This window comes from Patella vulgata, chromosome 6 (assembly GCF_932274485.2).
Source record: "Patella vulgata chromosome 6, xgPatVulg1.2, whole genome shotgun sequence".
NCBI lineage: Eukaryota > Metazoa > Mollusca > Gastropoda > Patellidae > Patella > Patella vulgata.
Window position 1 is genome coordinate 71977180 of NC_065884.2, and position 27958 is coordinate 72005137.

The 27958-nt window shown below is 37.4% G+C and overlaps 2 protein-coding genes and 1 long non-coding RNA gene across 5 annotated transcripts; all 3 read left to right on the top strand.

Annotated features, from left to right (window-relative positions):
• The first annotated feature begins 237 nt into the window (after positions 1-237).
• LOC126825522 (ankyrin repeat domain-containing protein 50) lies at positions 238-9423 on the top strand. 2 transcript variants are annotated; one of them, XM_050555171.1, is made up of 2 exons: positions 238-364; positions 5271-9423. In XM_050555171.1, exon 2 carries the CDS (start codon positions 5511-5513, stop codon positions 6612-6614), a length of 1104 nt encoding a protein of 367 aa, XP_050411128.1. In that variant the 5' UTR covers positions 238-364; positions 5271-5510; the 3' UTR covers positions 6615-9423. The 2 variants fall into 2 exon arrangements, with proteins under 2 accessions (XP_050411128.1, XP_050411129.1); XM_050555172.1 differs by lacking the exon at positions 238-364 and adding an exon at positions 2502-2598.
• A 3276-nt stretch (positions 9424-12699) lies between these two features.
• Positions 12700-17006, top strand: LOC126825510 (putative ankyrin repeat protein RF_0381). Of its 2 annotated transcripts, none has more exons than XM_050555154.2 (2): positions 12700-12801; positions 14359-17006. In XM_050555154.2, the coding sequence occupies exon 2, from the start codon at positions 14499-14501 to the stop codon at positions 16140-16142; it is 1644 nt and encodes a 547-aa protein (XP_050411111.1). In that variant the 5' UTR covers positions 12700-12801; positions 14359-14498; the 3' UTR covers positions 16143-17006. The 2 variants fall into 2 exon arrangements, with proteins under 2 accessions (XP_050411111.1, XP_050411110.1); XM_050555153.2 differs by lacking the exon at positions 12700-12801 and adding an exon at positions 13825-13972.
• Positions 17007-26036: 9030 nt separating this feature from the next.
• LOC130013211 (uncharacterized) lies at positions 26037-27026 on the top strand. The gene is made up of 2 exons (XR_008788574.1): positions 26037-26547; positions 26638-27026. It is a non-coding gene; the product is annotated as an uncharacterized LOC130013211 (long non-coding RNA).
• Positions 27027-27958: the final 932 nt, after the last annotated feature.

Sequence of the window (27958 nt, forward strand, 5' to 3'; positions counted from 1 at the left end):
CCAGTTCCCGTCCACTCCCAAATGCTAAAGACCCCCCTCCTCTCTCTCTCTCTCAGTCTCTCTCTCTCTCTCCTCCTCCTCTCCCGCCCTCCCTCACTCTGTTATTATATTCATAGTCTATATACATACCTTTGAAGTAATACAATATTGTCTAAACCAAGATATACGAGATGAGTGTTAATTTTATTAAAAGGGTATTTCCCTGATACTGATATAGGGGTGAGATGAAAGTATGTCTATAATTTAACAGCAGGTTCATGTAGATGTGTGTATATCTATCAACACTAGTAGTCATAATAGTTCCACATGGTTAATCGAGGGATTCAACCGTTCAAGGAGATACATGGACGCCTCTTACAACAGGGTAAGTTATTTGTTGTTGTTTTTTTTAGGGATTTAAAGGATCTTTACAAACAGTTGTGTGGGAATTCCAGGGATTATAGGGACCTGTCCGTGATGTGAGGTTCTTAGCTAAGTTCTTTCTGTCTACATGGCCTACAACTAACAACGAAGCGTATGTATGTATATTTTAAATCCTCAATGTAACCGATGTAGATTAACAGTAGCCTACACGTCAGTTTAGGGAATTATTTGCAGTGTTCTCTTTACCGTGTATCCTCCCTTGTAGTTCGGGATTTAATAAAACAAGATACGACATACTAAATATATGTAAATAAGTTTTAGTTGTACGGAACCACGGTGGCTAAGTGGGTACGACACTGGCTCACCAGCCTGGAGTTCGAGTGTTCGATCCCTGCATTGATCGAGAAAGTTCATCCAGATTTTCCGGCATTGTTTCCCCGTGTCAGTGATGCATGACGTAGGGCCTGACAAGGACAGCTCTCTAGTCATTCGGATGGGACGAAAAATCGTGTACACATTGGCGTGCACGTAAAAGATTCCTTGGCAGATGGAATTCGATATAAGAGTAGACCGTAGCGCCGCTGCCCGGGCAAAATTTCCCTCATAGCACACTGTATGGCGTATGCCCGTCCTCATTAGCCCAGTCGGAGCAGAAAAGTAGGATGTTAAACCACATTTTATTTCATTTCGTTTCCCTTGTCGCTCGCTCCTGCCAGTAATGCAGGGCGGAGAGCCTGGCAAAGTATAGCGCCTAGTCGTTTGGGTTGAACGAAAAATCGAAGTCCCATGTACACTTCGAGGTGCACGAAAATTAACCCATGACGGTGCAATTCGATTGCTGCCCGGGGAAAATGTTCCCTTAACATAACATTAGCCGCGAGCCACGATGGCTCAGCGGGTAGGACGTTAAACTCCATTTCATTCTATAAATATTGAAAGTTCGTAGAGAGAGAGAGTTGAACGTTCACTAGACACAAACTAAGTCATTTCGGGACTAACATATGGTTACAAATGTCGAAGATGAATCCATTTCAAAAGCTTAAGTCAAAAAGACGTTGTCATTGGCTTTAATGTTGGACATTTTGGACTTATTCTTAAACTGTAATATATATATGTAATTAAAAATTATCGTCCACATATCGACTGAGTCGAATATAACAAAAAACTCATAGCTAAGACAAGATACATGTGTCAGCAAACTGTCACGCGTGACGCCACTGACTGTGTTACAGTATATAGGCAATACGCTTCTATATATATATATAAGTACACTGTGTTATAATATAAGTATATAATTATATCACGTATATCGTCACTAACTGTTATATACATGTCTACTTGTCTTATCTCATTTCCTGTATAGAGTCTTATCCTATATACACGTAATGTTTATCAAACATGAATCCTACTTCATTAGCCGGTGCTGAACAGTAGGATATTGAACCTAATTTCATTTCATTGCTACGAAACATGCAGATCTACGACAATCAGGGCCCGTGGGGGTGGGCAGCTGGGACACTTGTCCAGGGGCCTGGAGCTATGCCGAGTAATTTTTTTTTAAATTGTTGGTATAAATTAATAAAAAAAAAACCAATCATGTTACTTGATCGTAAATTGGAAGAACTCGGCACCTAGTGCCCTGACACTACAACGTTGTGGCCGAATGGTTAAAGCGTGCGTGTTGCATCATTAGGTTTGTCATTGAGTCACGTGGCGTTTTCGATTACCCGGTTGTATGTGACAAGGAGTAGGATTGCCTGTCCAACCTCGTGGGATTTCTCCGGGTCCCCAGGTTTCCTTCCACGGCTAGAGAACCCATGCGCAAGAAAATTATGTAAATAAAATTAAACCATATGTTAGTCCCGAAATGACCTAGTTTGTGTCGAGTGGACGTTAAACCCCATTTCTCGCTCCCCTCTCTCTCTCTCTCTCTCTCTCTCTCTCGCTCTCAGACATAGAAAACAAAGAGAGAGAGAGAGAGAGAGAGAGAGAGAGAGAGAGAGAAGAGAGCGAGATGAGTAACTAAACACCCCTGTCTTCAAAATGGATTAGTCCTCTTGGTGTCAGTTAATATAAACGCGCGTGTGGATCAGTTAGAACACGCTCATCCTTGACCTTGATTTTAAATCGGTTTATTGTTCAAGATGAAGTCGAGAAATCACGGGAGAAATTATGGGAGGAGATATTTATGGATTGGATGATTTAACATATGGATTCAGTAGATTTGTTATTGGGGTTCGTACGAACAATATGGAGAGCAAGACCTCCCAAAATCTGTGTTATTATTGAGATTGTGTCACGTATTTTCTAGGAAATTCCCAGACTTTTAAAAGTTTCGTCAAGTGTATTTAAAGCGATAATTTCATATTTTCTAAGAAAATCAAAACACAATTATTTCTTTGTCTTTTGCTCAATAGTTTCTCAACTCACTATTATACGATCATAGGTTATCATTTTCACACTTAAAAATCATTCATCCCGGAAATATGTTTTTCTATTCCCCCCATGGAATAGCTATTTTCAAATGTTTAAATTTGAAGTTGAAAATGATATTTTTGCCAATTTCTCAATGGCAATAGTGAATTATAGGATTAATAGGATTATTCTTTAACAAGGCAGAACTGTTTAAAGATACCATCTATTTTAGGGCTTTATTTTAATACATTTTAAAAATATAATTTAAAAATATGAAATTATCGCTTTAATGAATGTACAAACTAATCAAAGTATCGATGCGTTGTTTTCATTTTTCGCTAAAAATTTACTGTCAGTGCAGCTATATAAAAATAAATCATAATATTTGATAATAATAGGCTCAACCAGCGGTTGCCAGTCAAGAATAGGATTTTTCGTATAATCAGTGGCTGATATGTGTGAATATCCAAAGGAACTGGGATCTTTGGGATATTAACATATATTTTAAGTTTCATCAAAATCGGACAAAACATGTGACCTCTAGCGGGTCAACAACCTTAGTATTACATACTTTTACACTATTTGCGTTCCAGAAGCGGCCATTTTGTCGGACAGTTGCAAATTCGATCCGAATCATAAGGGTGTAAGGATGATATATTTAAACAAATTTTAAGATGGATAAAAACCGAAATCTTTGGGATATAAACATATATTTTTTACGTTTCGTCAAAATCGGATAAAAATTGTGACCTGTAGCGTGTCCGACGAACAAAGACTAATGAAGGACTGTTATATGCTCTGTATGCAAGTCATAGGTTTTAATGAAGACGGGAATACGCCATACAGTGGCTCCCTTTAATAATTGCATCCTTCAGCTAATAATAACCGCGGGAAATATCACACACAAACCGCCAACCGGAACCTCGGAAGGGGTGATTTAAAGTTGCAACATTCAGTAGGTTAACAATGAAAGAACTAAATAGAAATGATGCTAAGTTAACTCTCGTCTCGTGAAGCTGATTCGCCCGCCTAACCTCGTGGGTTTGCTTCCGGATACTCATGGGTTTGCTTCCGGATAGGCATGCTTGTTCTCTTGGATTAAGACCACAAAATAAAAGTTTCGTTCGACATCAAAGTTCCCGTGGAGGACGCTATGTTTGATTTGAGTGTGTTTATGTCACAACCTCTGCTTGGACGCTGCTGTTCACTTGTCTTCAGTGAAGGTAAATAGCGAGCTATAGTCAGATGTTGTATAACTCGCGGTCGTTGCTTTAGGAAATGAAATGAAATGAAATGAAATGGGTTTAACGTCCTACTGTTCTGCTTCTTTACTGGGCTAATGAAGACGGGCATACGCCAATCAGTGTGCTCTGAGGGAAATTTTCCCCGGGCAGCGGCACTATCGCCTTCTTTTATATCGAATTCCAACTGCCAAGGGATCTTTTACGTGCATTCCAATGTAAACACGGGACCTCGGTTTTTCGTGTCATCCGTTGCTTTAGGACCATAAGGTTTAGTCGACCTAACAAATTCAATTGCTTAGCTTAATATAGGATTAGTTTGGGCATAGGAACAGAACTCGCCGTAATTTACATTATATCTACGAATATGTATATTTGGTGGTTATCATACCCGTAATTTACATTATATGTACGAATATGTATATTTGGTGGTTATCATACCCACACGCTAAATGAAGGCGCTGGTATGGGCCACATTGTAATAGATCATTGCTAGCCGGTATTATACATAGACCTTAGTTAAAGTGACATTAGATGAGATTAGACAAAGTGCTGACAGTTCTCGCTATAACAGTTGCAAAAAAGATAATGAAAACAGAAATTGCTGAAAATTTTAGTCACATTGCGTCGCTCTGAATCGAGATATAAGCGATTCAATTTTAGACTAGCCTCGATCGCCATTGCTACCGTTGGTACGATCATAAACAAAGTGCCGATTATCTATTTGTACGTTAAATCATCCATCACAAACCATATTCAAATCCACTAAACATCGCAGGCTAACGATGACATCGAGAGTTGATTATGGTCTTGATAAGTTAATTGATGTCTAATTAATAGTTTATATAACATGTCAGGCCTAACGAAAGACCTGCAATAGGCAGATTTAGCTCTTGTATAATGTATATTTACCATTTTACTCTATAAATGTGGGGGGTTGGATGGCCGAATGGTTAGCACGTGCTCGCTGTATCATAAGGTCTGCCATTAAGTCAACTGGTGTGGTTTCGATTCCCCGGTTGTACGTGACAAGGAGTAGGGTCGTCTGTCCAACCTCGTGGAATTTCTCCGGGTCCTCCGGTTTCCTCCCTCTGCTAAAGACCCCTACGCGCAAACGAATCATTGAAATAACATTGAACCATCTGTTAGTCCCGAAATGACCTAGTTTTTGTCGATTGGACGTTAAACTCACCCCCCTCTCTCTCTCCCTCTCTCTCTAAATGTCTTACATTTTACTTTTCTATATTTTAGAACAACAATACTGGGAGAACTATAAATGTGCATAAGTGAAAAACGCGACCAAAAGTCATCACCCGGGGCGATATTGTTTATACACGGCACCACGAAGTCAAGACTTTAGAAAACTGATTATTTGCTGGGCCGGAGAACTTCCGCGTTCACTTCACCAAACGGTAATAACTGGATAACAACTAAAGATACCGGAACATCAGCAACGAGCTGTGATTTATCAAACGAAAATCTGTGCGTAGGATGGGAAACAGCGCAAGTAAAGACTTGTTAAGAGCATGCAAGTGTGGTGATACTTTTGATATTCATCTGTTTCTAAAACGAGGGGCCAATGTTGAGTATAGAGATTCCTATGGCAATACTCCACTATTAACAGCCATCACGAATAACCATGCAAATCATGTAGAGGTGTTACTCAACAATAGATATTCCTGTGCCAACCCAGATCACACTGACACGACTGGGAACACACCTTTAATGGTGGCGGCAAATAAGTTAGAAATTGTCCGATTGCTGATAAACAGTGGGTGTCAATTAAATAAGACGAATCGATTTAAGGATTCTGCACTACACCTGGCTGTCCGAATTGAAAATGCTGAAGTGGTTGAATTACTTGTGAAAAGTGGTATTGATGTTACACTAAAGAATAAGAATGGCCAGACCGCATTAGACATGGCTCTCCTTCTTGACAACGGGCCGATTGGCAACATATTGTTATCCAAACAACAAAATTTCAAGTCTTTCGACCAGAACATTCTTACACGAATGCTTCAACATGCATTGGCGTCTGATAACAGGGCGCGGGCCCAACTATTACTTGAACACGTCACATCCTTGAAGGTTGCTTTACTAGAAATCCCTTACCGTAAAGAAGACTCACAAATGGTGGAGAATTTAATCCAGAGATGCCTGAACCAGGATTCATCCACTTGTAAATGTTTGTTATTTTATCCAGTGAAATATCGTGACGCAAAGTGGACTAAAATATTAATTGAACGCGGTATTCCCTTTAATGCGTCGTTGCTAGACATCGCCTATATTAATAGAGATTTCGAAATGGTGAATATTTTAATCGAGAAGGGCCTGGAACATAAGATTGACCAGGGAAGTAGTACACCGATGATATATTATTGTGTAAAGCATTATGACCATACTCGAGTTCAAAAGCTGTTGAAACATAAAAGTTACATCAATATCCTGAATCGTGTTGAGTCATTACTGGATCCAACCGACAGTTGCAAAAACACCGAAACGGTTGCCTTGTTATTGGATATTGACAGGAATCGAGATCAGCCCGGATTTACACCTTACGAATATTATCGCGACTGTATTGAGTCACATCATTGATCGAACTCGACAAGTTGGTGAAGGATGAACTTCATTGGTTGAACTCGGCAGGTTTGGGAAGGATGAACATCCTTGATCGAACTCAGCAAGCTGGGGACGGATGGACATCCTTGATCGAACTCGACACGCGTGGGAAGGGTAAACATCCTTGGTCGAAGTTTGGAAAAGATGGACATCATTGAACGAACTCGACCAGTTTGGGTAGAATGCACACCATTGAATGAACTCGACAAGTTTGGAAGGATGCACATAATTGCTCAATCTGGTTAAAACACAGATCCTATTTCGTTTCGTTTTTATAGTTCGAAATTTCGTTTTACTTGTCTTTACTACACTTGGATCTGGAAGAGTTGTTATTTAACTCGTGTTCTGAATGGTGTCCGAGATAAACCAACGAAACGGTCTGTTACGACGAGCTTTAGGCGTATCTTTCACGGCACTGTGGGTAATCCACTAGTAACATCAATGCTGATTGGTAAATCAAATGTCTGACGTCAAAGGGTCATAAATCGGTCTTTTGACCCCTGACGTGAACTCCCACTATAACTTGTCAGATCTTCATGTAGTGTTGGCCATCGAAAGTATAAAAAACGAAACGAAATATAGATCTGTATTGTAATCAGATTGATAATTGCTCGAACTCGACAAGTTTGAGAAGCATGGACATACTTGGTCGAACTCGGCAGGTTTGAGAAGCATGGACATCCTTGGTCGAACTCGGCAGGTTTGAGAAGCATGGACATCCTTGGTCGAACTCGGCAGGTTTGGCAAGGATGACATACTTGATCAAACTCGGCAAGTTTGGGACGGATGGACATCCCTGATCGAACTCGACAAGTTTGGGAAGGATGCACATAATTTGGAAACGACCAATGTTTTTTTATTGAATCTTGTGTACAAAAATAACTAATGTAGCAGCGTCTAGTACATCTTTTTAAGAACCTATCGAAAAGGGGTTGGGGGGGGGATTAGAAATCTAAAGCACAGATTGGTTTTGACCTTACTAAGCTCATGTTGGAAACAATTTCTAGTTTGTTTTGATGAACCAGATTTGAAGTGAGAAGGAATTACCAACTTATTGGATACGGGATAGTAAAAGCGATTCTTCGGAAAAGTTGAGTAGTGAGAATCCTGGGTCAATATATATCCCTGTACATTAAAGGACAATATTGGTGTACGCATCTATCGTAGCAATAATCTCTGTGTTAAAATCATATTTGGGACGTGTTTAACCAGTTCTATCACATATGGGATAATGATCGACTGACGCCAATATTGTCCTTTAATGTTCAGGGGTTTATATTGACCCACGATTCATACTACTCAATAACTCGTCACAGTCAGTTATATATATAAGGATAACTCCTGTTTCCTTTTGCGTTCGTCACTTCCGATACTTGAAACCTACATTACGCATCTATCGTAGCAATGAACTCCGTGTTAAAATTATATTTGGGACTTATTTGACCATATGTGATAATGACTGACACCAATATAGTCCTTTAACATTACCTTCCAGATCAACATGTCGAATTAGATTATGAGTTATTTTGTAGGTTCCCAAGCTCTCGACATTGTGAACATACTACAAGAGTTGGATTCAAATCCAATCTCATTTCTTATATATTTTCATCAAATTGTTATCAGTATGGCAATCATATTAATTTGTTTAGTGGATTATAATTTGAATTTTATGTTTCTTACTGGCTTTGTAATATGGCTTTGTAATATGAGAGAGAGAGAGAGAGAGAGAGAGTGAGAGTGGGTGAGAGAGAGAGAGAGAGAGAGAGAGATAGAGAGAGTCATTTCTGGACTAAAACATGGTTCAATAATTTTATTTCATCTGCGCGTGGGAGTCTTCAGCATTGGGAGGAAACCTCACGAGGTTGGACAGGTGACCCTACACCTTGCCACGTAAAACCGGGGAATCGAAACCACGCCAGTTGACTCAATGACATACCTTATGATACAGCGGGCACGTACTAACCATTCGGCCATCCAATCCCCTACTTTACATAGATGGTGCCGTGCCCCTACATAACACATCGCATGATTAGATCCCAATCCGAGTCTGTATTAGTAGCTAAAAGTGACACGGGTAAAAAAAAAGGGGGGGGGGAACTAGTGAAGGAATAGGAAAAATCGCACACTGCTGAAATACGCACCAAATGATTTATTTTCTGCAACACTAAATGGTATTATTGTTATTAGTTGTACTTTCTGAGACACGTATTGTTATTATTCCACACGCATTGTTATTATTCCACACGCATTGTTATTATTGTTATTATAGTTCAGAACACGTTGTTATTATTCAACACGCATTATTATTATTCAACACGCATTATTATTATTCAACACGCATTGTTATTATTGTTAGTAGTTGTAACTTCTGTAACACAAATTGTTATTATTATTAACTCGCTATAATGTATGTAACACAAGCTGATATTATTGTTTAGTAGTTATAATTTCTGTAACACAAGCTGTTATTATTGTTTATTAGGTATAATTTATGTAACACAAATTGTTATTATTGTTTAGTAGTTATAATTTCTGTAACACAAATTGTTATTATTAGTAGTAGTTGTTGTAATTGTTACTATACGATTTTATTTTATTGTTTAATTTTAGTATTGGATGAAAAATATTATTTATTCGGGCTTCCATTATGTGCTTTAATTACTTATGGTAAAATTAGATACCAATTAACATTTAATATGGTGCTTCTGTTGTAATGAATAGTTTGAACAATGTATATACATGTGTTTTATAATTTTTTTAAAAATATAAACTGGTAATATTATGTTTAAACAATGTATATAAATATACAGGTTTTTAAAATGTTTTTTTCGTTTTTTAAAATAAACTGATTACAATATTATGTTTAAATAATGCATGTTGTTTAAATGTTTTTTTTCATTTTGTTAAAACAAACTAATTACAATATGTTTAAATAATGCATGTTGTTTAATGGTTATTCATGTTTTAAAACAAACTAATTACAATATGTTTAAATAAAGTATGTTGTTTAAATGTTTTTTTCATTTCTTGTTAATAAACTGCTTCATTATGTTTAAACAATGTATATTTTTTAAAGGTTATTCAATTATTTTTTTTTAATCAAGTATTTTTGCCACTTTTTTTTCTATTTTACCCGATGCCCCCTCCCCACCCCTTGTGTGTGGTACATCATAGAGGGTCGAGCAAGGGGTAACGTTAAGTCGTTCGGATGGTACATATTTGTGTGCACGGAAAATAACTCATGACAGTTTGAATTCCCAGAACAGCAGGGCATTAAACCTGATTTCATATTTACCCATGCCATTATAACATATATTCACCGTCTATATTAAGTGATCAAAACATACGGAGGGTCTGACAAGCAAAGCTGTTCAGTCGTTCGGATGGGACGAAAAACCGAGGTGCACGTAAAAGAGCCCTTGGCAGTTAGAATTCGATACAAGAGTAGGCCATGGTGCCGCTGCCCGGGCAAAATGTCCCTCATAGCACACTATAATATGGCGCATGTTTTTTTGCCTGTCTTCATTAGCCTACTCGGAGTAGGACGATAAACCCCATTTTATTTCATTTTATTTGATCAAAACACCCCATTTATCACCTGAAAGAACATGTATAGTGTAATTATTATTCATATGTAGTGGGGATATAAATTTATTAAAAATAATATGAACTTATACGAGCCAACAAGGATGGTATTATATGACATAATAAAAGGGTCAAGGTGGCCCAATGTTGTCTGTTACGTCAGAAAAATAGGACGTTTAATCCCATTTTTTATGTATCAGCTACATAATATAAGGGTGAATAAGACTTGATGGTATCTGTAACGTGAACAATATGATGTTGTGGTGAATAGAATACCGATTATCCTGATACGGCTCACGTCAGTAATAACGTACAACGAACGCAGCTAAAAATGTGATTTTTCGTAAAATGAGGGGAAATAATCCATGAAGTTACGGTCCGATTAGCTACAATTAAATATATCGTTAAACTGTGTTTAACGCTACAATTGATACAGTCTAATACTCCTTACGCAAGTTCAAATAGGTTCAAACGCACAATTGTCAACACATATCATTACAGTTTGTATTGAAATAAGTAATTCTATCACAAATAGTGAAGACTGCACCACTAAAATAGTTACCGAACAGTTTTTCTTTGTGGTAATGCGTTCTACATTTTCAAAGCCATGTTTCGTATAATGTGAAAGCCGCCATGACACCTGTCAGTTGAAATAAGTTCGGTAGGCGAGAAATTTCGCGTAGCAGTTGGGTTTCATATCATAATGCGGTAAGACTTCATTTTTATTTCAATGAGAATTGGTTTATTATATGTTAAGCTATGTGCAGTACAGTTTTGGGTCAGTTTATGTGTAAATTAAGGGAGCTATAGTCATTTGACTAAAAAACTTGCGCAAAGGAACTCCATAGGACGAGCCACTACTGTGGCTGGAGTAAGGCGGAAGACATCAGTAGTGGAACCATTTCTACGGTCCGATATGCGCAAATATCTTTAATAATTTGAGTGAGCCGTGTTCAGCCTTGTTGCTCAGCGATCTAACATGGAACATGTGCTAAGATTTTCTTAAGGGGGCTTACCTGTATGGAAGAAAATGAAAGGGGTTTACGTGTGTGGAAGCAAAGTTGGAGGGCTTACCTGTGTGGAAGCAAAATAGGGGGGGGGGGGCTTACTTGTGTGGAGGCGAATTAAGGGGGATTACCTGTGTGGAAACGAATTAAGGAGGTTTACCTTTGTGGAAACGAATTAAGGAGGCTTACCTTTGTAGAATCGAATAGAGGGTTTAGTGTAGTCATCTAAAATAGGCTATAATGACCTTTTAATCTTTGGCAATTAAATTTAGCTATTTCTCTAAAAATCATTGGGCGGTTAACAAAAATACCCCAAACGGAGAACTGGATCTAAATGTATAAAAGTTCCAGGCTTTTATGTCCAGAATGATTGGCCGGCGACAATATACCTCCACATGAAAATTTGGGCTTATAAAAATTGAATGCCACCATATAAGGCATAGGCTCCGATTTGTTCAGCTATTAAGGGAGACAAACATAAGGACTGAATATTACATGGATTTTAGATCTCAAGCATTCTATAACATAATGTAACAAGATAACATTGTTCATATACTTTAACATTATAGGGCAGAGAGAGAGAGAGAGAGGGGGGGGGGGAGAGGGGGGAGAGAGAGGGGGGGGGGCTTAACGTCCACTCGACACAAACTAGGTCATTTCAGGACTAGCATATGGTTCAATTTTATTTCAATAATTCGCTTGTGCTTAGGGGTCTTTAGCAGTGGGGGGAAACCGGGGGACCCACAGAAAACCCACAAGGTTGGACAGGCGACCCTACTCCTTGTCACGCACAATCGGGGAATCGAAACAACGCCAGTTGACTCAAAGACAGACCTTATGATAAAACGCACACGCGCTAACCATTCGGCCCCACCCTAACATTATAGCAGGTTATATCACATACATGACATAATATAATTTGGGATTGGTTTTGTTAACATAATTATGTGAGAGAGACTAATCTAACCGAGACTATAATACTGCAACTTTGACACTCGGCAAACCTCAGCAGATTTCAGTACCCTACATCTAGCCTCGGCTGTATGTCAAGTAAGCCATTGGAACTACTTTCAAGTTCCCGGATTACCAACGGCGTTGACCATGACGACGCCTTTGAAGAATGTTTTATCATACAAACATTTCAAAGTCTGAAGCTGTTTTTCTTTCAAGTTTAACCGATTTTCTTCAAACAAGGACAACTTTGCACTTAAAATTCTACACACGCTTCGAACAACGCAATTTTGATAACTTCTTTTTAAAAGCGACAAGTTTTTCTAATAAGTAAACCGGTGCCGCATCGCAATTATATAGGCGTAGGTACATATCACTTACCGTCATACAGCCGAGGCTAGATGTACAGTAACGGAACCTGCCGAGGTTTACCGAGTGAAACTTTGAAAGCTCTCCTGCATTAGAAACCATAATTTGTTGTCAATACACCCATTGCTCTAGTTTCACTTTTATTTTCCCGTATCAGTATCAGTCCATTAAAACTAAAGAAAACTGTTGTCTTCTATGAAATCCTCCACGACACGACTCAAGGCACCAATGCTCCGCAAAGCTGCTACAACGTAATTTATTATATATATATATTTGTGACTGTCGTTTGTCTGTCTGTTTGTCTGTCTGTCTATCTGTCTGTTCGGGGTTGGCGGCTACACTAGGTCCTCCCCGAGTCTGAAATTTGGGGTATAGGGGTAGCTTGGACCGGGGAGTAACATGGGCCAGGTGGCGTTAGTCTACCACTTCCGGTTTCGGAGTTATGACCCCCGAGCGAAGCCGGTCTGTTCGGGGTTGGCGGCTACACTAGGTCTGCCCCGAGTCTAAAATTTGGGGTATAGGGGTAGCTCGGACCGGGGAGTAACATAGGCCAGGTGGCGTTAGTCTACCACTTCCGGTTTCGGAGTTATGACCCCCCGAGCGAAGCCGGGTATCTGTCTGTCTGTCTGTTCGGGGTTGGCGGCTACACTAGGTCTGCCCCGAGTCTGAAATTTGGGGTATAGGGGTAGCTTGGACCGGGGAGTAACATAGGCCAGGTGGCGTTAGTCTACCACTTCCGGTTTCGGAGTTATGACCCCCGAGCGAAGCCGGTCTGTTCGGGGTTGGCGGCTACACTAGGTCTGCCCCGAGTCTAAAATTTGGGGTATAGGGGTAGCTCGGACCGGGGAGTAACATAGGCCAGGTGGCGTTAGTCTACCACTTCCGGTTTCGGAGTTATGACCCCCGAGCGAAGCCGGGTATCCTGCTAGTATTATATTAAAATACAGATGTGACGTCAACCGTTCATGTTGTCGTACCAGGGTACGAAAAACTTGCCTGGCGTAAATTATTGAAATATTGGACTCGCGTGACGATTGCATTGAAATTCACGTGTCTGTACGTAAGTTGTTTGATGATCTCGAGAAAGATATTGCGCAATATATAGAATTATAATACAGATATGAGGTCATCTTTTGTATTATAAATATATATACTATTTGAAATGTTATACCCACGCGACGTATTCAACCGTAAACATGGATATTTATAAACACACTGGCGTAGTGTTTGCATAAACCCACCCCATTCTCACGAGCGCAGTCAGTGAATGTATTCAGTATACTAGGAAAGGTTATTTTACATTGTATATACGTTATGTCGTCAACAGAAAGGGGAATCCCCAGATTGTGTATTTCAATAACAAACATGAACAGTAGATCGATAATATTAATCATTACTGATATACATTTAAACTGGCTGCACGTAAGTAGTATACTGAGTTGTAGGGAATTAATGTAATGTGGTATACGTGGGGTGTAATGTGGTATAAGTTGGGTATTATTGAGGTGTAATGTAATATAGGCTATTGGTTTTGATTTTGTACGTTTTAGTTGGGTATAATTGGAGAGTAATGGAGAGAGAGAGAGAAAGAGAGAGAGAGAGAGAGATGGTGTTTAACGTACACAAACTAGGCCATTTCTAGGCCATATGGTTTTATTTTATTTCAGTAATTCTCTTGCACGTAGGGGTCTGTAGCAGTGGGGGGAACCGGAGAACCCGGAGAAAACACACGAGGTTCGACAAGCAAGTAATAATATTGGCTATTGGTTTTGGATTTTTACGTTTAAATACTTTTTTTTCTAATTTAGAACAATAATACAGACAGAGACGTAACAGTCAAAAACAAACGGCTTACTGGATTGACCGGAAAACAACACGTGTTAGACTCACAACTGGTCAGCAAAGACCTGGAGTGTGGAGATTTAACATACAAACCACCACAAGCACTATGGGAAACCGTAAAAGTAAAGGACTATTGAGGTCGTGTAAGGATGGTGATTATGATAGCATTGTGTCGTTGCTGAAACGTGGAGCCGACGTTGAATATACCGATTCATATGGTAATACACCACTACTTACAGCTATCAAGAATCATCATACAAATTGTGTAAAGTTGTTACTGAATAATGATTATTCCCCTGCCAATACAGAACACAGGGACCAGACTGTGAACACACCTTTAATGATGGCAGCAAATAATGTAGATATTGTCAGATTGTTGATAAACAATGGGTGCCAATTAAATAAAACGAACGAATGTAAGAATTCTGCACTACACCTGGCTGTCCAATTTAAAAATGTTAAAGTTGTTAAATTACTTGTGTACAGTGGTATTGATGTTAACCTCACTAACAAGAAAGGTGAAACAGCACTGGACATTGCTACAACTCTTCGCAACGCAGCTATATTCGGTGTATTAAAAGAACTTCTCGGTTCCGATAATGTGAACCCTGTTTGGCAGAAATGTATGGAGTATTCTGCGTCACATCGTGACATAACATCGGCGACTAAATTAATCCAACAGGACACTCCAATGCTTGCTGCTTCCTTACTTGAATGCGCTTACCGTAAACAAGACATGACAATGGTGGACACTTTAATAGACGCTGGTCTTCGCCAGAATTACAACCCCACCAGATTTAAGGTGGACACGTTTTTACATAAATGTATGGAGTATTCTGTGAGTTATTGTGACATAAAATCGGTCACAAAATTAATCCAACACGGTACGCCTGTCAAACCCTCCTTACTGTCAGACGCTTATTGTAATGGAGACCTTGTAATGGTGGACACATTAATACAAGCTGGTCTTCACCAGAATCACGATCAGACCAGATTTACAGCTTTCATCTATTATTCTGTGTCATATAGAGATACTGAGCGGGTTAAAAAATACATCAAATATGCCAGTCCCTTCGGTGCTCTGGAGGATGGTCGGTCGTTATTAGATGTCGCATATCATGCTGAAAACTATGACATGGCGGGAATTTTACTCCAAAATGGCCATGAACTGACTTTTGGCAATTGTTTAAGAGCATTAAATTTGCATCTTAACCAATACAATCGCTTTAAACACAGTATCGTAATAATTAAACATGTAATACAGTATGGTATAGCCCACATGTATCGTTGGCGAACACAGTTCATGCCCCCCAAAATACGTCTTGAATACGACGTAGATCTTTGCGTATTTGAGAATATCAACATACTGTACTTGTTGTACATGTCCAACTTAATAAAAAACCACGAGTTACACCATAGACTCTCACAGCTGTCTATAGCCTTTAATTACCATGTAATTGTAAACAAATTACAAAACATGGCTTCCGATCGGGCGCCATATCTTAGTCCCTCGCTAAAAGCATTACAAGAACTTGCTTCAAGTCCTATGCCCCTTGTTTGTATAACCCGTAATGTGATTTGTGAATCCCTAGGTCCGCCTAATATGTGGTTTAATGTAGGGTTATTGCCCCTGCCTGATAAACTTAAATCGTTTCTAAGATATGAAGATATCCTTATGAAAATTTCGTTCAGATACAATTTTTGTGCCACAACATTAAATGGAATTCCACAAGGAACTGTCGATGCTTGAGATTCAGAACGTGTTTAACATGTAGCCACAGATTCGGAAGTCTTCGGGAACTTTGTGATGGAATTTGTTGAAACCATGCTCACGAATGAAACGACAAACCCTGAATGGTTACATGAATGTTGACCAACCATTCGGCCATCCAACTCCCCGAATGTTGACCAACCAAAGATGCTAGCAAGGAGTTGTATACTGTTTTTTATATGTAAATAATAAATACAGGTAAATTGCCTTTGTGATAACGGGAGATATAGGAGTAGGCTTAGATTAGTTAGCCATCATTGCTACATTATGGTCATCTGCCAACTAATTGAATCTTACAAACATCTGCATTTCTCCAATAATATAACGTTTGAAAACTTAATTTCATAAATTGCTAGGCTACCAAAATAAAGCTTATCACAAAAATATAATAACGGTAAACTTAATTTTAACTTCAGTGGGAAATGTTTTTAAAAAAAACGAGAATAAATGGGAATCTAAATTTCAAATCAGCAAAGATATGGATTGGTGGAAGTATGTATATACTCAAACCTTTATATTTACTACTGACATGAAACTAAATTTGTTTCAGTTCCGGGTAAGTCATAAAATAGTTGCTACAAATTTGCTTTGATGTAAAATTCGTATTAAACATTGCGAACTGTGTCCAGCAGACTATTGTACAGTTTAATAGATACCAGGAGATAAGAGGATTTTACATAGCCTAAGCCTGTTCCCCAATCCCATTCAGACAACCTGAATAAAATATTGTTTTAAACAAAAGTTGGTTAATAATAGAACAAATATTATAATAGTTGATAGTATCAATCACCAGACATTGTACAAACTCTAACATTATGTTATAATAGTTGATAGCACCAATAACCGGATATTGTACAAAGTCTAACATTATGTTATAATAGCTGATAGTACCAATCACCAGATCTTGTACAAACTCTAACATTATGCTATAGTTGATAGTATCAATCACCAGACATTGTACAAACTCTAACATTTGGTGCAGTGGGCGCCCCACGGGTGTTTTGTCAGGGAATCCAGTATTTTTCTAGTACGACGACTGTGTCTCTCCTTTCTATGTATACACAATATACCATACGTTTATCGGAAATAACTAAGGTGTACTGTTATAAACGTGATATTACCTACCAGTGTATAGTGTTATAAATGTGATATTACCTACCAGTGTATAGTGTTATAAATGTGATATTACCTACAAGTAAAGGCACGGTATGGTGTTATACACGTGATATTACCTACCAGATAAGGTATCGTGTTATGGTGGTTATATTACCTACCAGGTAAGGTATATTGTTATACACGTGATATTACCTACCAGGCAAGGTATCGTGTTATGGTGGTTATATTACCTGTATACATATTAGTTATAAATAGTAACTTGTACACGTCACTTACATTCGTCATTTATATATTAACAATGTATAATCACTGAATGAATCTATTCAATATACCAGGAAAGGTCACGTGAATTGTACACCATCAATAGAGACAGGTTATGTCACGTTGTATAGCATCAATAGAAAGGGGAATACCCCGATATAACATAGAAACTAACAACAAATATTTAGTCTACATGAACGTCTTCTAGCACAAGTAAAACTCTTTATTTAGTAGTTTTAATAATACAGTTTAAGAGTAAGTTGGATACAATTTGAGTGTAATGTGGTATATATTGGATATAATTTGAGTGTAATGTGGTATTTATTGGATATAATTTGAGTGTAATGTGGTATATATTGGATATATTTTGAGTGTAGTGTGGTATAAGTTCGATATATTTTGAGTGTAATTTTGTACAATTTGGGTATAATTTAAATGTAATGTAGTAATGTGGTATACGTAGAGTATAAGTTTATTGTTTGGGGTTTAACGTCCTACTGTTATGCTTCGGCTTGACTAAAGAAGACTGCCTACTTTTATATAGAATTCCAACTGCGTAGTGATCCTTTACGTGCATACCAATGTGTACACGGGGTCTCGGTTTTTCGTTCCATTCCAACGACTATAACTTGTCGCTCGCCAGTCCTTCCGTCCTGTACCATTGAGTGTAATGTGGTATATATTGGATATAATTTGACTTTTATGTGGTATATATTGGATATAATTTGAGTGTAATGTGGTATGTATTGGATAAAATTTTAGTCTAATGTGGTATGTATTTGAGTGGTATGTATTTGATATAATTTTAGTGTAATGTGGTATATATTGAATATAATTTAAGTGTATGTGGTATATATTGGATATAATTTGTGTTTTATGTGGTATATATTGGATATAATTTGAGTGTATGTGGTATATATTGGATATAATTTGAGTGTAATGTAGTATATATTGGATATAATTTGAGTGTATGTGGTATATATTGGATATAATTTGAGTGTATATGGCATATATTGGATATAATTTGACTGTAATGTGATATAATTTGAGTGTAATGTGGTATACATTAGATATAATTTGAGTGTAATGTGGTATAGAGAGAGAGCGAGAAATGGAGTTTAACGTCCACTCGACACAAACTAGGTCATTTTGGGACTAACATATGGTTTCATTTTATTTCATTAATTCGCTTGCGAGTAGGGGTCTTTAGCAGTGGGAGGACCCGGAGAAAACCCACGAGGTTGGACAGGCGACCCTACTGCTTGTCACATACAACCGGGGATTTGAAACCACGCCAGTTGACTCAATGACAGGCCGTATGATACAGCACGCACGTGCTAACCATTCGGCCACCACCCCCCCCCCCTTCAGAACGCGAAAAGTTGAAAAGTAGAAGTTACGACAAAATGTGAGGCGACAACACGCTATACAAGCCAAAATCAATTTGAAAATAGGAAATTAAGAAATAACACACAGTGATAATAGCGCACCTCGTTTTTTCCTAATTTCTTATTTTCGACTTGCAATTTGGCTTGTATACCCTCTTTTTGTATTTATTGATGTCAGAAAGAAGCTGCCAACACGCTATACAAGCCAAAATCAATTTGAAAATAGGAAATTAAGAAATAACACACAGCGATAATAGCGCTCCCCGTTTTTTCCTAATTTCTTATTTTCGACTTGCATTTTGGCTTGTATACCGTCTTGTCGACTTTTGACTTAGTCATATTTTTGTACTTATTGATGTCAGTACGAAGGCACCAACACGCATAGCAAGCCAAAATGCAACTAGAAAATTAGAAATTAGAAAATAAACACACGCGCTATTAGCGACGCTATCATTTTGGCTTGCTGTCGTACTGGCGACTTTTTGAGTTTCGCCTCGGAAGTAAGTGGTTGTAGTCACAATTTGCCAGGTCGAATTTAAATACATGCAATTTGCGTTAACAAAATAGTCTGTATGATAAAGTCTAGTATTAAAGGCGATATTAGCGACCTATGATTTTGGCTTGCTGTCGTGCTGTCGACTTTCCCCCTCGGAAGTTGATGTAGTCTCTACTTTCAAGGTCACATTAGAATACGCGCATTGATAATTGAATTTCATTTAGGCCTACTGTGGTTTCATACCGCATATAAAATATACAGGTTTTCCCGATTGTATATTATTATTTTTTTTTGAAATAAAGGTGTGTTCCCATTCGTGTCAGTGTGATCTGGGTTGGCACAGGAATATATATTGTTGAATAACACCTGTACATGATTTGCATGGTTATTCGTGATGGCTGTTAATAGTGGAGTGTTGCCATAGGAATCTCTATACTCAACATTGGCCCCTCGTTTTAGAAACAGAAGAATATCAAAAGTATCACCACACTTGCATGCTCTTAACAAGTCCTTACTTGCGCTGTTTCCCATCCTACGCACAGATTTTCGTTTGATAAATCACAGCTCGTTGCTGCTGTTCCGGTATCTTTAGTTGTTATCCAGTTATTACAGTTTGGTGAAGTGAAGGCGGAAGTTCTCCGGCCCAGCAAATTATCCGTTTTTTAAAGTCTTGACTTCGTGGTGCCGTGTATAAACAATATCGCCCCGGGTGATGACTTTTGGTCGCGTTTGTCACTAATACACATTTATAGTTCACCCAGTATTGTTGTTCTAAAATGTAGAAAATGAGAGAGGGGGGGGGGGGTAGCGTCCAATCGACACAAACTAGGTCATTTCGAAACTAACACATGGTTTAATTTTATTTCAATAATTCGCTTGCACGTAGGGGTCTTTAGCAGTGGGGGGGGGGCGGATAATCTGGAGAAAACCCACGAAGTTCGACAGGCAAGTAATAATATTGGCTATTGGTTTTGGATTTTTACGTTTTAATGCTTTTTTTCTAATTTAGAACAATAATACAATCAGAGACGTGACAGGCTTACTGGATTGACCGGAGAACAACACGTGTTAGACTCACAACTAGTCAGCACAGATGTGGAGTGTGGAGATTTAACATAGAAACCACCACGATCAGCATGGGCAACAGTGACAGTAAGGCACTGTTGAGGTCATGTAAGGATGGTGATTATGGTAACATTGTGTCGTTACTGGAACGTGGAGCCAACGTTGAATATACCGATTCATATGGTAATACACCACTGCTTACAGCTATCAAGAATCATCATACAAATTGTGTAGATTTGTTACTGAATAATGAATATTCCCCTGCCAATACAAAACACAGAGACATGACTGCGAACACTCCTTTAATGATGGCAGCAAATAATGTAGATATTGTCAGATTGTTGATAAACAGTGGGTGCCAATTAAATAAGACGAATCGGTTTAAAGATTCTGCACTACACCTGGCTGTCCGATTTAAAAATGTTAAAGTTGTTACATTACTTGTTTCCAGTGGTATAGATGTTACCCTCACTAACAAGAAAGGTGAAACAGCACTGGACATTGCTACAACTCTTCTCAACGCAGCTATATTCGGTGTATTAAAAGAACTTCTCGGTTCCGATAATGTGGACCCTGTTTGGCAGAAATGTATGGAGTATTTTGCGCCACATCGTGACATAAAATCAGCGACTAAATTAATCCAACAGGACACTCCAATGATTGCTGCTTCATTACTAGAATACGCTTACCGTAAACAAGACATGGCAATGGTGGACACTTTAATAGACGCTGGTCTTAACCAGAATTACAAACGCACCAGATTTAAGGTGGACACGTTTTTACATAAATGTATGGAGTATTCTGTGAGTTATTGTGACATAAAATCGGTCACAAATAAAATCCAACACGGTACGCCTGTCAAACCCTCCTTACTGTCAGACGCTTATTGTAATGGGGACCTTGTAATGGTGGACACATTAATACAAGCTGGTCTTCACCAGAATCACGATCAGACCAGATTTACAGCTTTCATCTATTATTCTGTGTCATATAGAGATACTGAGCGGGTTAAAAAATACATCAAATATGCCAGTCCCTTCGGTGCTCTGGAGGATGGTCGGTCGTTATTAGATGTCGCATATCATGCTGAAAACTATGACATGGCGGGAATTTTACTCCAAAATGGCCATGAACTGACTTTTGGCAATTGTTTAAGAGCATTAAATTTGCATCTTAACCAATACAATTGCTTTAAACACAGTATCGTAATAATTAAACATGTAATACAGTATGGTATAGCCCACATGTATCGTTGGCGAACACAGTTCATGCCCCCCAAAATACGTCTTGAATACGACGTAGATCTTTGCGTATTTGAGAATATCAACATACTGTACTTGTTGTACATGTCCAACTTAATAAAAAACCACGAGTTACATCATAGACTCTCACAGCTGTCTATAGCTTTTAATTACCATGTAATTGTAAACAAATTACAAAACATGGCTTCCGATCGGGCGCCATATCTTAGTCCCTCGCTAAAAGCATTACAAGAACTTGCTTCAAGTCCTATGCCCCTTGTTTGTATAACCCGTAATGTGATTTGTGAATCCCTAGGTCCGCCTAATATGTGGTTTAATGTAGGGTTATTGCCCCTGCCTGATAAACTTAAATCATTTCTAAGATATGAAGATATCCTTCATGAAAATTTCGTTCAGATACAATTTTTGTGCCACAACATTAAATGGAATTCCACAAGGAACTGTCGATGCTTGAGATTCAGAACGTGTTTAACATGATTCGGAAGTCTTCGGGAACTTTGTGATGGAATTTGTTGAAACCATGCTCACGAATGAAACGACAAACCCTGAATGGTTACATGAATGTTGACCAACCATTCGGCCATCCAACTCCCCGAATGTTGACCAACCAAAGATGCTAGCAAGGAGTTGTATACTGTTTTTTATATGTAAATAATAAATACAGGTAAATTGCCTTTGTGATAACGGGAGATATAGGAGTAGGCTTAGATTAGTTAGCCATCATTGCTACATTATAGTCATCTGCCAACTAATTGAATCTTACAAACATCTGCATTTCTCCAATAATATAACGTTTGAAAACTTAATTTCATAAATTGCTAGGCTACCAAAATAAAGCTTATCACAAAAATATAATAATGGTAAACTTAATTTTAACTTCAGTGGGAAATGTTTTAAAAAAAAACGAGAATAAATGGGAATCTAAATTTCAAATCAGCAAAGATATGGATTGGTGGAAGAATGTATATACTCAAACCTTTATATTTACTACTGACATGAAACTAAATTTGTTTCAGTTCCGGGTAAGTCACAAATTTGCTTTGATGTAAAATTCGTATTAAACATTGCGAACTGTGTCCAGCAGACTATTGTACAGTTTAATAGATACCAGGAGATAAGAGGATTTTACATAGCCTAAGCCTGTTCCCCAATCCCATTCAGACAACCTGAATAAAATATTGTTTTAAACAAAAGTTGGTTAATAATAGAACAAATATTATAATAGTTGATAGTACCAATCACCAGATCTTGTACAAACTCTAACATTATGCTATAGTTGATAGCACCAATAACCGGATATTGTACAAACTCTAACATTATGTTATAATAGTTGATAGTATCAATCACCAGATATTGTACAAACTCTAACATTATGCTATAATAGTTGATAGTACCAATCACCAGATATTGTACAAACTCTAACATTATGTTATAATAGTTGATAGAACCAATCACCAGATCTTGTACAAACTCTAACATTATGTTATAATAGTTGATAGTACCAATCACCAGATATTGTACAAACCCTAACATTATGTTATAATAGTTGATAGCACCAATAACCGGATATTGTACAAACCCTAACATTATGTTATAATAGTTGATAGTACCAATCACCAGATATTGTACAAACTCTTAACATTATGTTATAATAGTTGATAGAACCAGTCGCCAGATATTGTACAAACTCTTAACATTATGTTATAATAGTTGATAGAACCAGTCGCCAGATATTGTACAAACTCTTAACATTATGTTATAATAGTTGATAGCACCAATAACCGGATAGTGTACAAACTCTAACATTATGCTATAGTTGATAGTACCATTCACCAGATATTGTACAAACTCTGATATTATGTTATAATAGTTGATAGAACCAGTCGCCAGATATTGTAAAAACTCTGATATTATGTTATAGTTGATGTATAAACTCTAACATTATCATATATTAGATATAGAACCAATCACCAGATATTATACTTAGTAGGATTTCATATTTATAAACAAAGACTTTAAATTCAAAGCCTATATTAAGTATTTTTCAGCTAGAAAGAAAACACCACTACCTACAAAAACACATGTATGTATTGTGTGGTGAATTAAATACGGATCATTATTCAAATCGTCATCACCTACAAAACAAATCCATGTATCGTGTTGTGAATTGAATACGGATCATTATTTAAATCGCCATCACCTACAAAAACAAATTCATGTATCGTGTGGTGAATTGAATACGGATCATTATTTAAATCGGTTTTCTAGATTCCCTTAGACGCCATAGTTTTCTCAAATTTAGTAACTGCTAATTTATGATAACATTGAATCATTTATTCTTGTTAATTATTTTTATATGAGCAAGGAGTGTTTTTTTTTTTAAATAAATGCTTACATATATAATTGTGATGTTAAGTTTGAAAAGACTATTAAAGAAAGAATTAATGATTTGATTTTCATAGTTTGATTATAAATGGCATTAGTTTTAAATTGTAAAGGCAGTGCCATCTTAAGTTCGAATGTTTGGTTTTGTCGAAAATGTCTGAATTAATTTTCAAATTCTAACGGTTACTACCATCAATCTATTGGATCAATAACTGTGTTTCGATACTATCAATTCAAAATTTCTACACGGTATTGCACAAAGGAGCAGGTGTGAACTAGTGATGAATCTATTGGAATATGCATCGCATCCGATACATTTTGGATAAAATCAAGTAAGTAGTTTAAGAATCTGATATAAACACAGATCCTATTTCGTTTCGTTTTTATAGTTCTAAATTTCGGTTAATTTGCCTTTACTGAACTTGGATCTGGCAGAGTTGTTATATAACCTGCGTTCTGGATAGCGTGAGGGATTAGCCAATGAAACCATCTGTTACGGCGACTTCTTGGCCTCCATTGCACGGAACTGTGGATAAACCACTAGAAACGTCAATGTTGATTGATTAATAAATGCCTGACGTCATAGGACCAAAATCCGCACCTACCCCTGACATGACCTCCCACTACAACCAGTCACATCTACATGTAGTATAGGCCATTGTTTAGGAGACGAAGTCGAAAATGTTCAAAGATGTCTGAAGTGGAAATCCATCATACAGTGTGTTAGAGAAGACAGTGAAGGCGGTCACAAAGTGATGGACGGTCTTCAGGGTAATGACGGACTGTTCTACGTTCTAATAAACAATACTACATGTGTATACAACAATTAAAGATGCATTTCCACGTACAAACTGTGTGACTACAATCATATTTAAACTAAATTAATAGTTTGCTTCAAGAAAACTACCCTACGTCGTTTAAGAAATGAAATGAAATGGGGTTTCACGTTCTACTGTTTAGCTCCGACCTGGGCTAATGAAGACGGGCATACGCCAAACAGTGTCCTATGAGGGAAATTTTGCCCGGACATCGGCACTACGAATGCCAACCAACATCGATGGATCTTTTACGTGCACGCCAATTTGTACACGGGACCTCGGTTTTTCGTCCCATCCGGACGACTGTCCTTGTCAGGCCCTCCGTCCTGCATCACTGACAAGGGGGGGGACTTTCTCGGCCAATGCAGGGATCGACCACCCGACCTCCAGGCTAGCGAGGCAGCGTCTTACCCACTTAGCCACGTGTCCCCGCGTCGTTTAAGTATCTAATTGTTCTCACACCCCCTCCCCATTTGATTAACACATACGTCACTCAAACACATACGTCACTCAAACACATACGTCACTGAAACAGACAATAAGCCGACAAGTTGCCAGTTGGTGATATCCTTACAATTTGGTGCAGTGGGCGCCCCACGGGTGTTTTGTCAGGGAATCCAGTATTTTTCTAGTACGACGACTGTGTCTCTCCTTTCTATGTATACACAATATACCATACGTTTATCGGAAATAACTAAGGTGTACTGTTATAAACGTGATATTACCTACCAGTGTATAGTGTTATAAATGTGATATTACCTACCAATGTATAGTGTTATAAATGTGATATTACCTACAAGTAAAGGCACGGTATGGTGTTATACACGTGATATTACCTACCAGATAAGGTATCGTGTTATGGTGGTTATATTACCTACCAGGTAAGGTATATTGTTATACACGTGATATTACCTACCAGGCAAGGTATCGTGTTATGGTGGTTATATTACCTGTATACATATTAGTTATAAATAGTAACTTGTACACGTCACTTACATTCGTCATTGTCACGTATGACAATATCTTTATTAGATAATGATAGGTTACAATGTGGTTTGTCGTGGATGTACTGAATAATACATATATATTCACGCTGGTATTGCTGAATGTTTCAAGGTCACAAGTATTTGTACATTAATAAATATAGTATATATGTTATTGTTGTTTATTACAGTTTATGACAACTGGTGAACATGTTTTCAGATTGTGGTAATAAAGTTTGATTATAAACATTTGATTTTATTGTTATTTGTAAGATGTATGATAGTTATTATTTGCCAAGGTTGAGTAATCCACATGTTTGGTTGCAGATATGATTGCATTGAATGCATGTGAACTGCCTGTTTTGTTGTCGTGATTTGATTGGTTGTGAGTGAAACTGTAGTATACGTGGTGGGAGATATGAATTTATATTGTCACTCTAATAATGGATTTTGGGAGAATCACACATATTCATTGGTCATATCATTCATGAATCGTTCGTAAATATATTTCAACTAAATGGGTGTTAGACTGTGTGTCTCGTTGGTTTTGACTGTGTGTCGTTATAATGGTAATCTGTGTGATTATGAGCAATAATTAGTACATTTACTTGTAAGTATTGTTTGATTTTTGTAATGTTGATAATCGTGGATGAATAGAAATAATTTGATTATTTGTTAAACATTGTGTTATGTTTTATAGGTGACCTGATTGTGATTGTGATTCTGATTCTGATTCTGATAATGTTAATGTGCTACGGATAGTGTTACCTATATTGTTAGTCTGGTCGTTATTGTTCCAGTTAGTTATTTTATGGTAATTAAAAGATATACACGAATGAATAACTCATCAACCTTATCATCTTAATCATCTTTTTAAATGTGCCGTGGAGAGTCAAATGGTTGGTGACTGCTGTGTGCGCGTGTACCATCAAATCGTCATCTCATCAACATATAAACGTGATTAGTGGTCTTTTGAATCGGTGGAGACGGTGATATTATTAGAGAATAATTACATAAATATATATATATATATACATATTATAATTGTATTGACTTATATTGTAGTTATATAAAGATATTTAAATTATACTGTGTTTTGTTAATGTGAACTATAAGTACATGACTGTCAATCCGCCCCAAAAAAGAACCAAAGGTCCAATTTTGTGACAGTCATTTATATATTAACAATGTATAATCACTGAATGAATCTATTCAATATACCAGGAAAGGTCACGTGAATTGTACACCATCAATAGAGACAGGTTATGTCACGTTGTATAGCATCAATAGAAAGGGGAATACCCCGATATAACATAGAAACTAACAACAAATATTTAGTCTACATGAACGTCTTCTAGCACAAGTAAAACTCTTTATTTAGTAGTTTTAATAATACAGTTTAAGAGTAAGTTGGATACAATTTGAGTGTAATGTGGTATATATTGGATACAATTTGAGTGTAATGTGGTATATATTGGATATAATTTGAGTGTAATGTGGTATATATTGGATATAATTTGAGTGTAATGTGGTATATATTGGATATATTTTGAGTGTAGTGTGGTATAAGTTCGATATATTTTGAGTGTAATGTTGTACAATTTGGGTATAATTTAAATGTAATGTAGTAATGTGGTATACGTAGAGTATAAGTTTATTGTTTGGGGTTTAACGTCCTACTGTTATGCTTCGGCTTGACTAAAGAAGACTGCCTACTTTTATATAGAATTCCAACTGCGTAGTGATCCTTTACGTGCATACCAATCTGTACACGGGGTCTCGGTTTTTCGTTCCATTCCAACGACTATAACTTGTCGCTCGCCAGTCCTTCCGTCCTGTACCATTGAGTGTAATGTGGTATATATTGGATATAATTTGACTTTTATGTGGTATATATTGGATATAATTTGAGTGTAATGTGGTATGTATTGGATAAAATTTTAGTCTAATGTGGTATGTATTTGAGTGGTATGTATTTGATATAATTTTAGTGTAATGTGGTATATATTGAATATAATTTA

Bases quoted from the DNA above. Each gene is read 5' to 3' on its own strand.
- LOC126825510 (XM_050555154.2), top strand. From the start codon at position 14,499: ATGGGAAACCGTAAAAGTAAAGGACTATTGAGGTCGTGTAAGGATGGT.
- LOC126825522 (XM_050555171.1), top strand. From the start codon at position 5,511: ATGGGAAACAGCGCAAGTAAAGACTTGTTAAGAGCATGCAAGTGTGGT.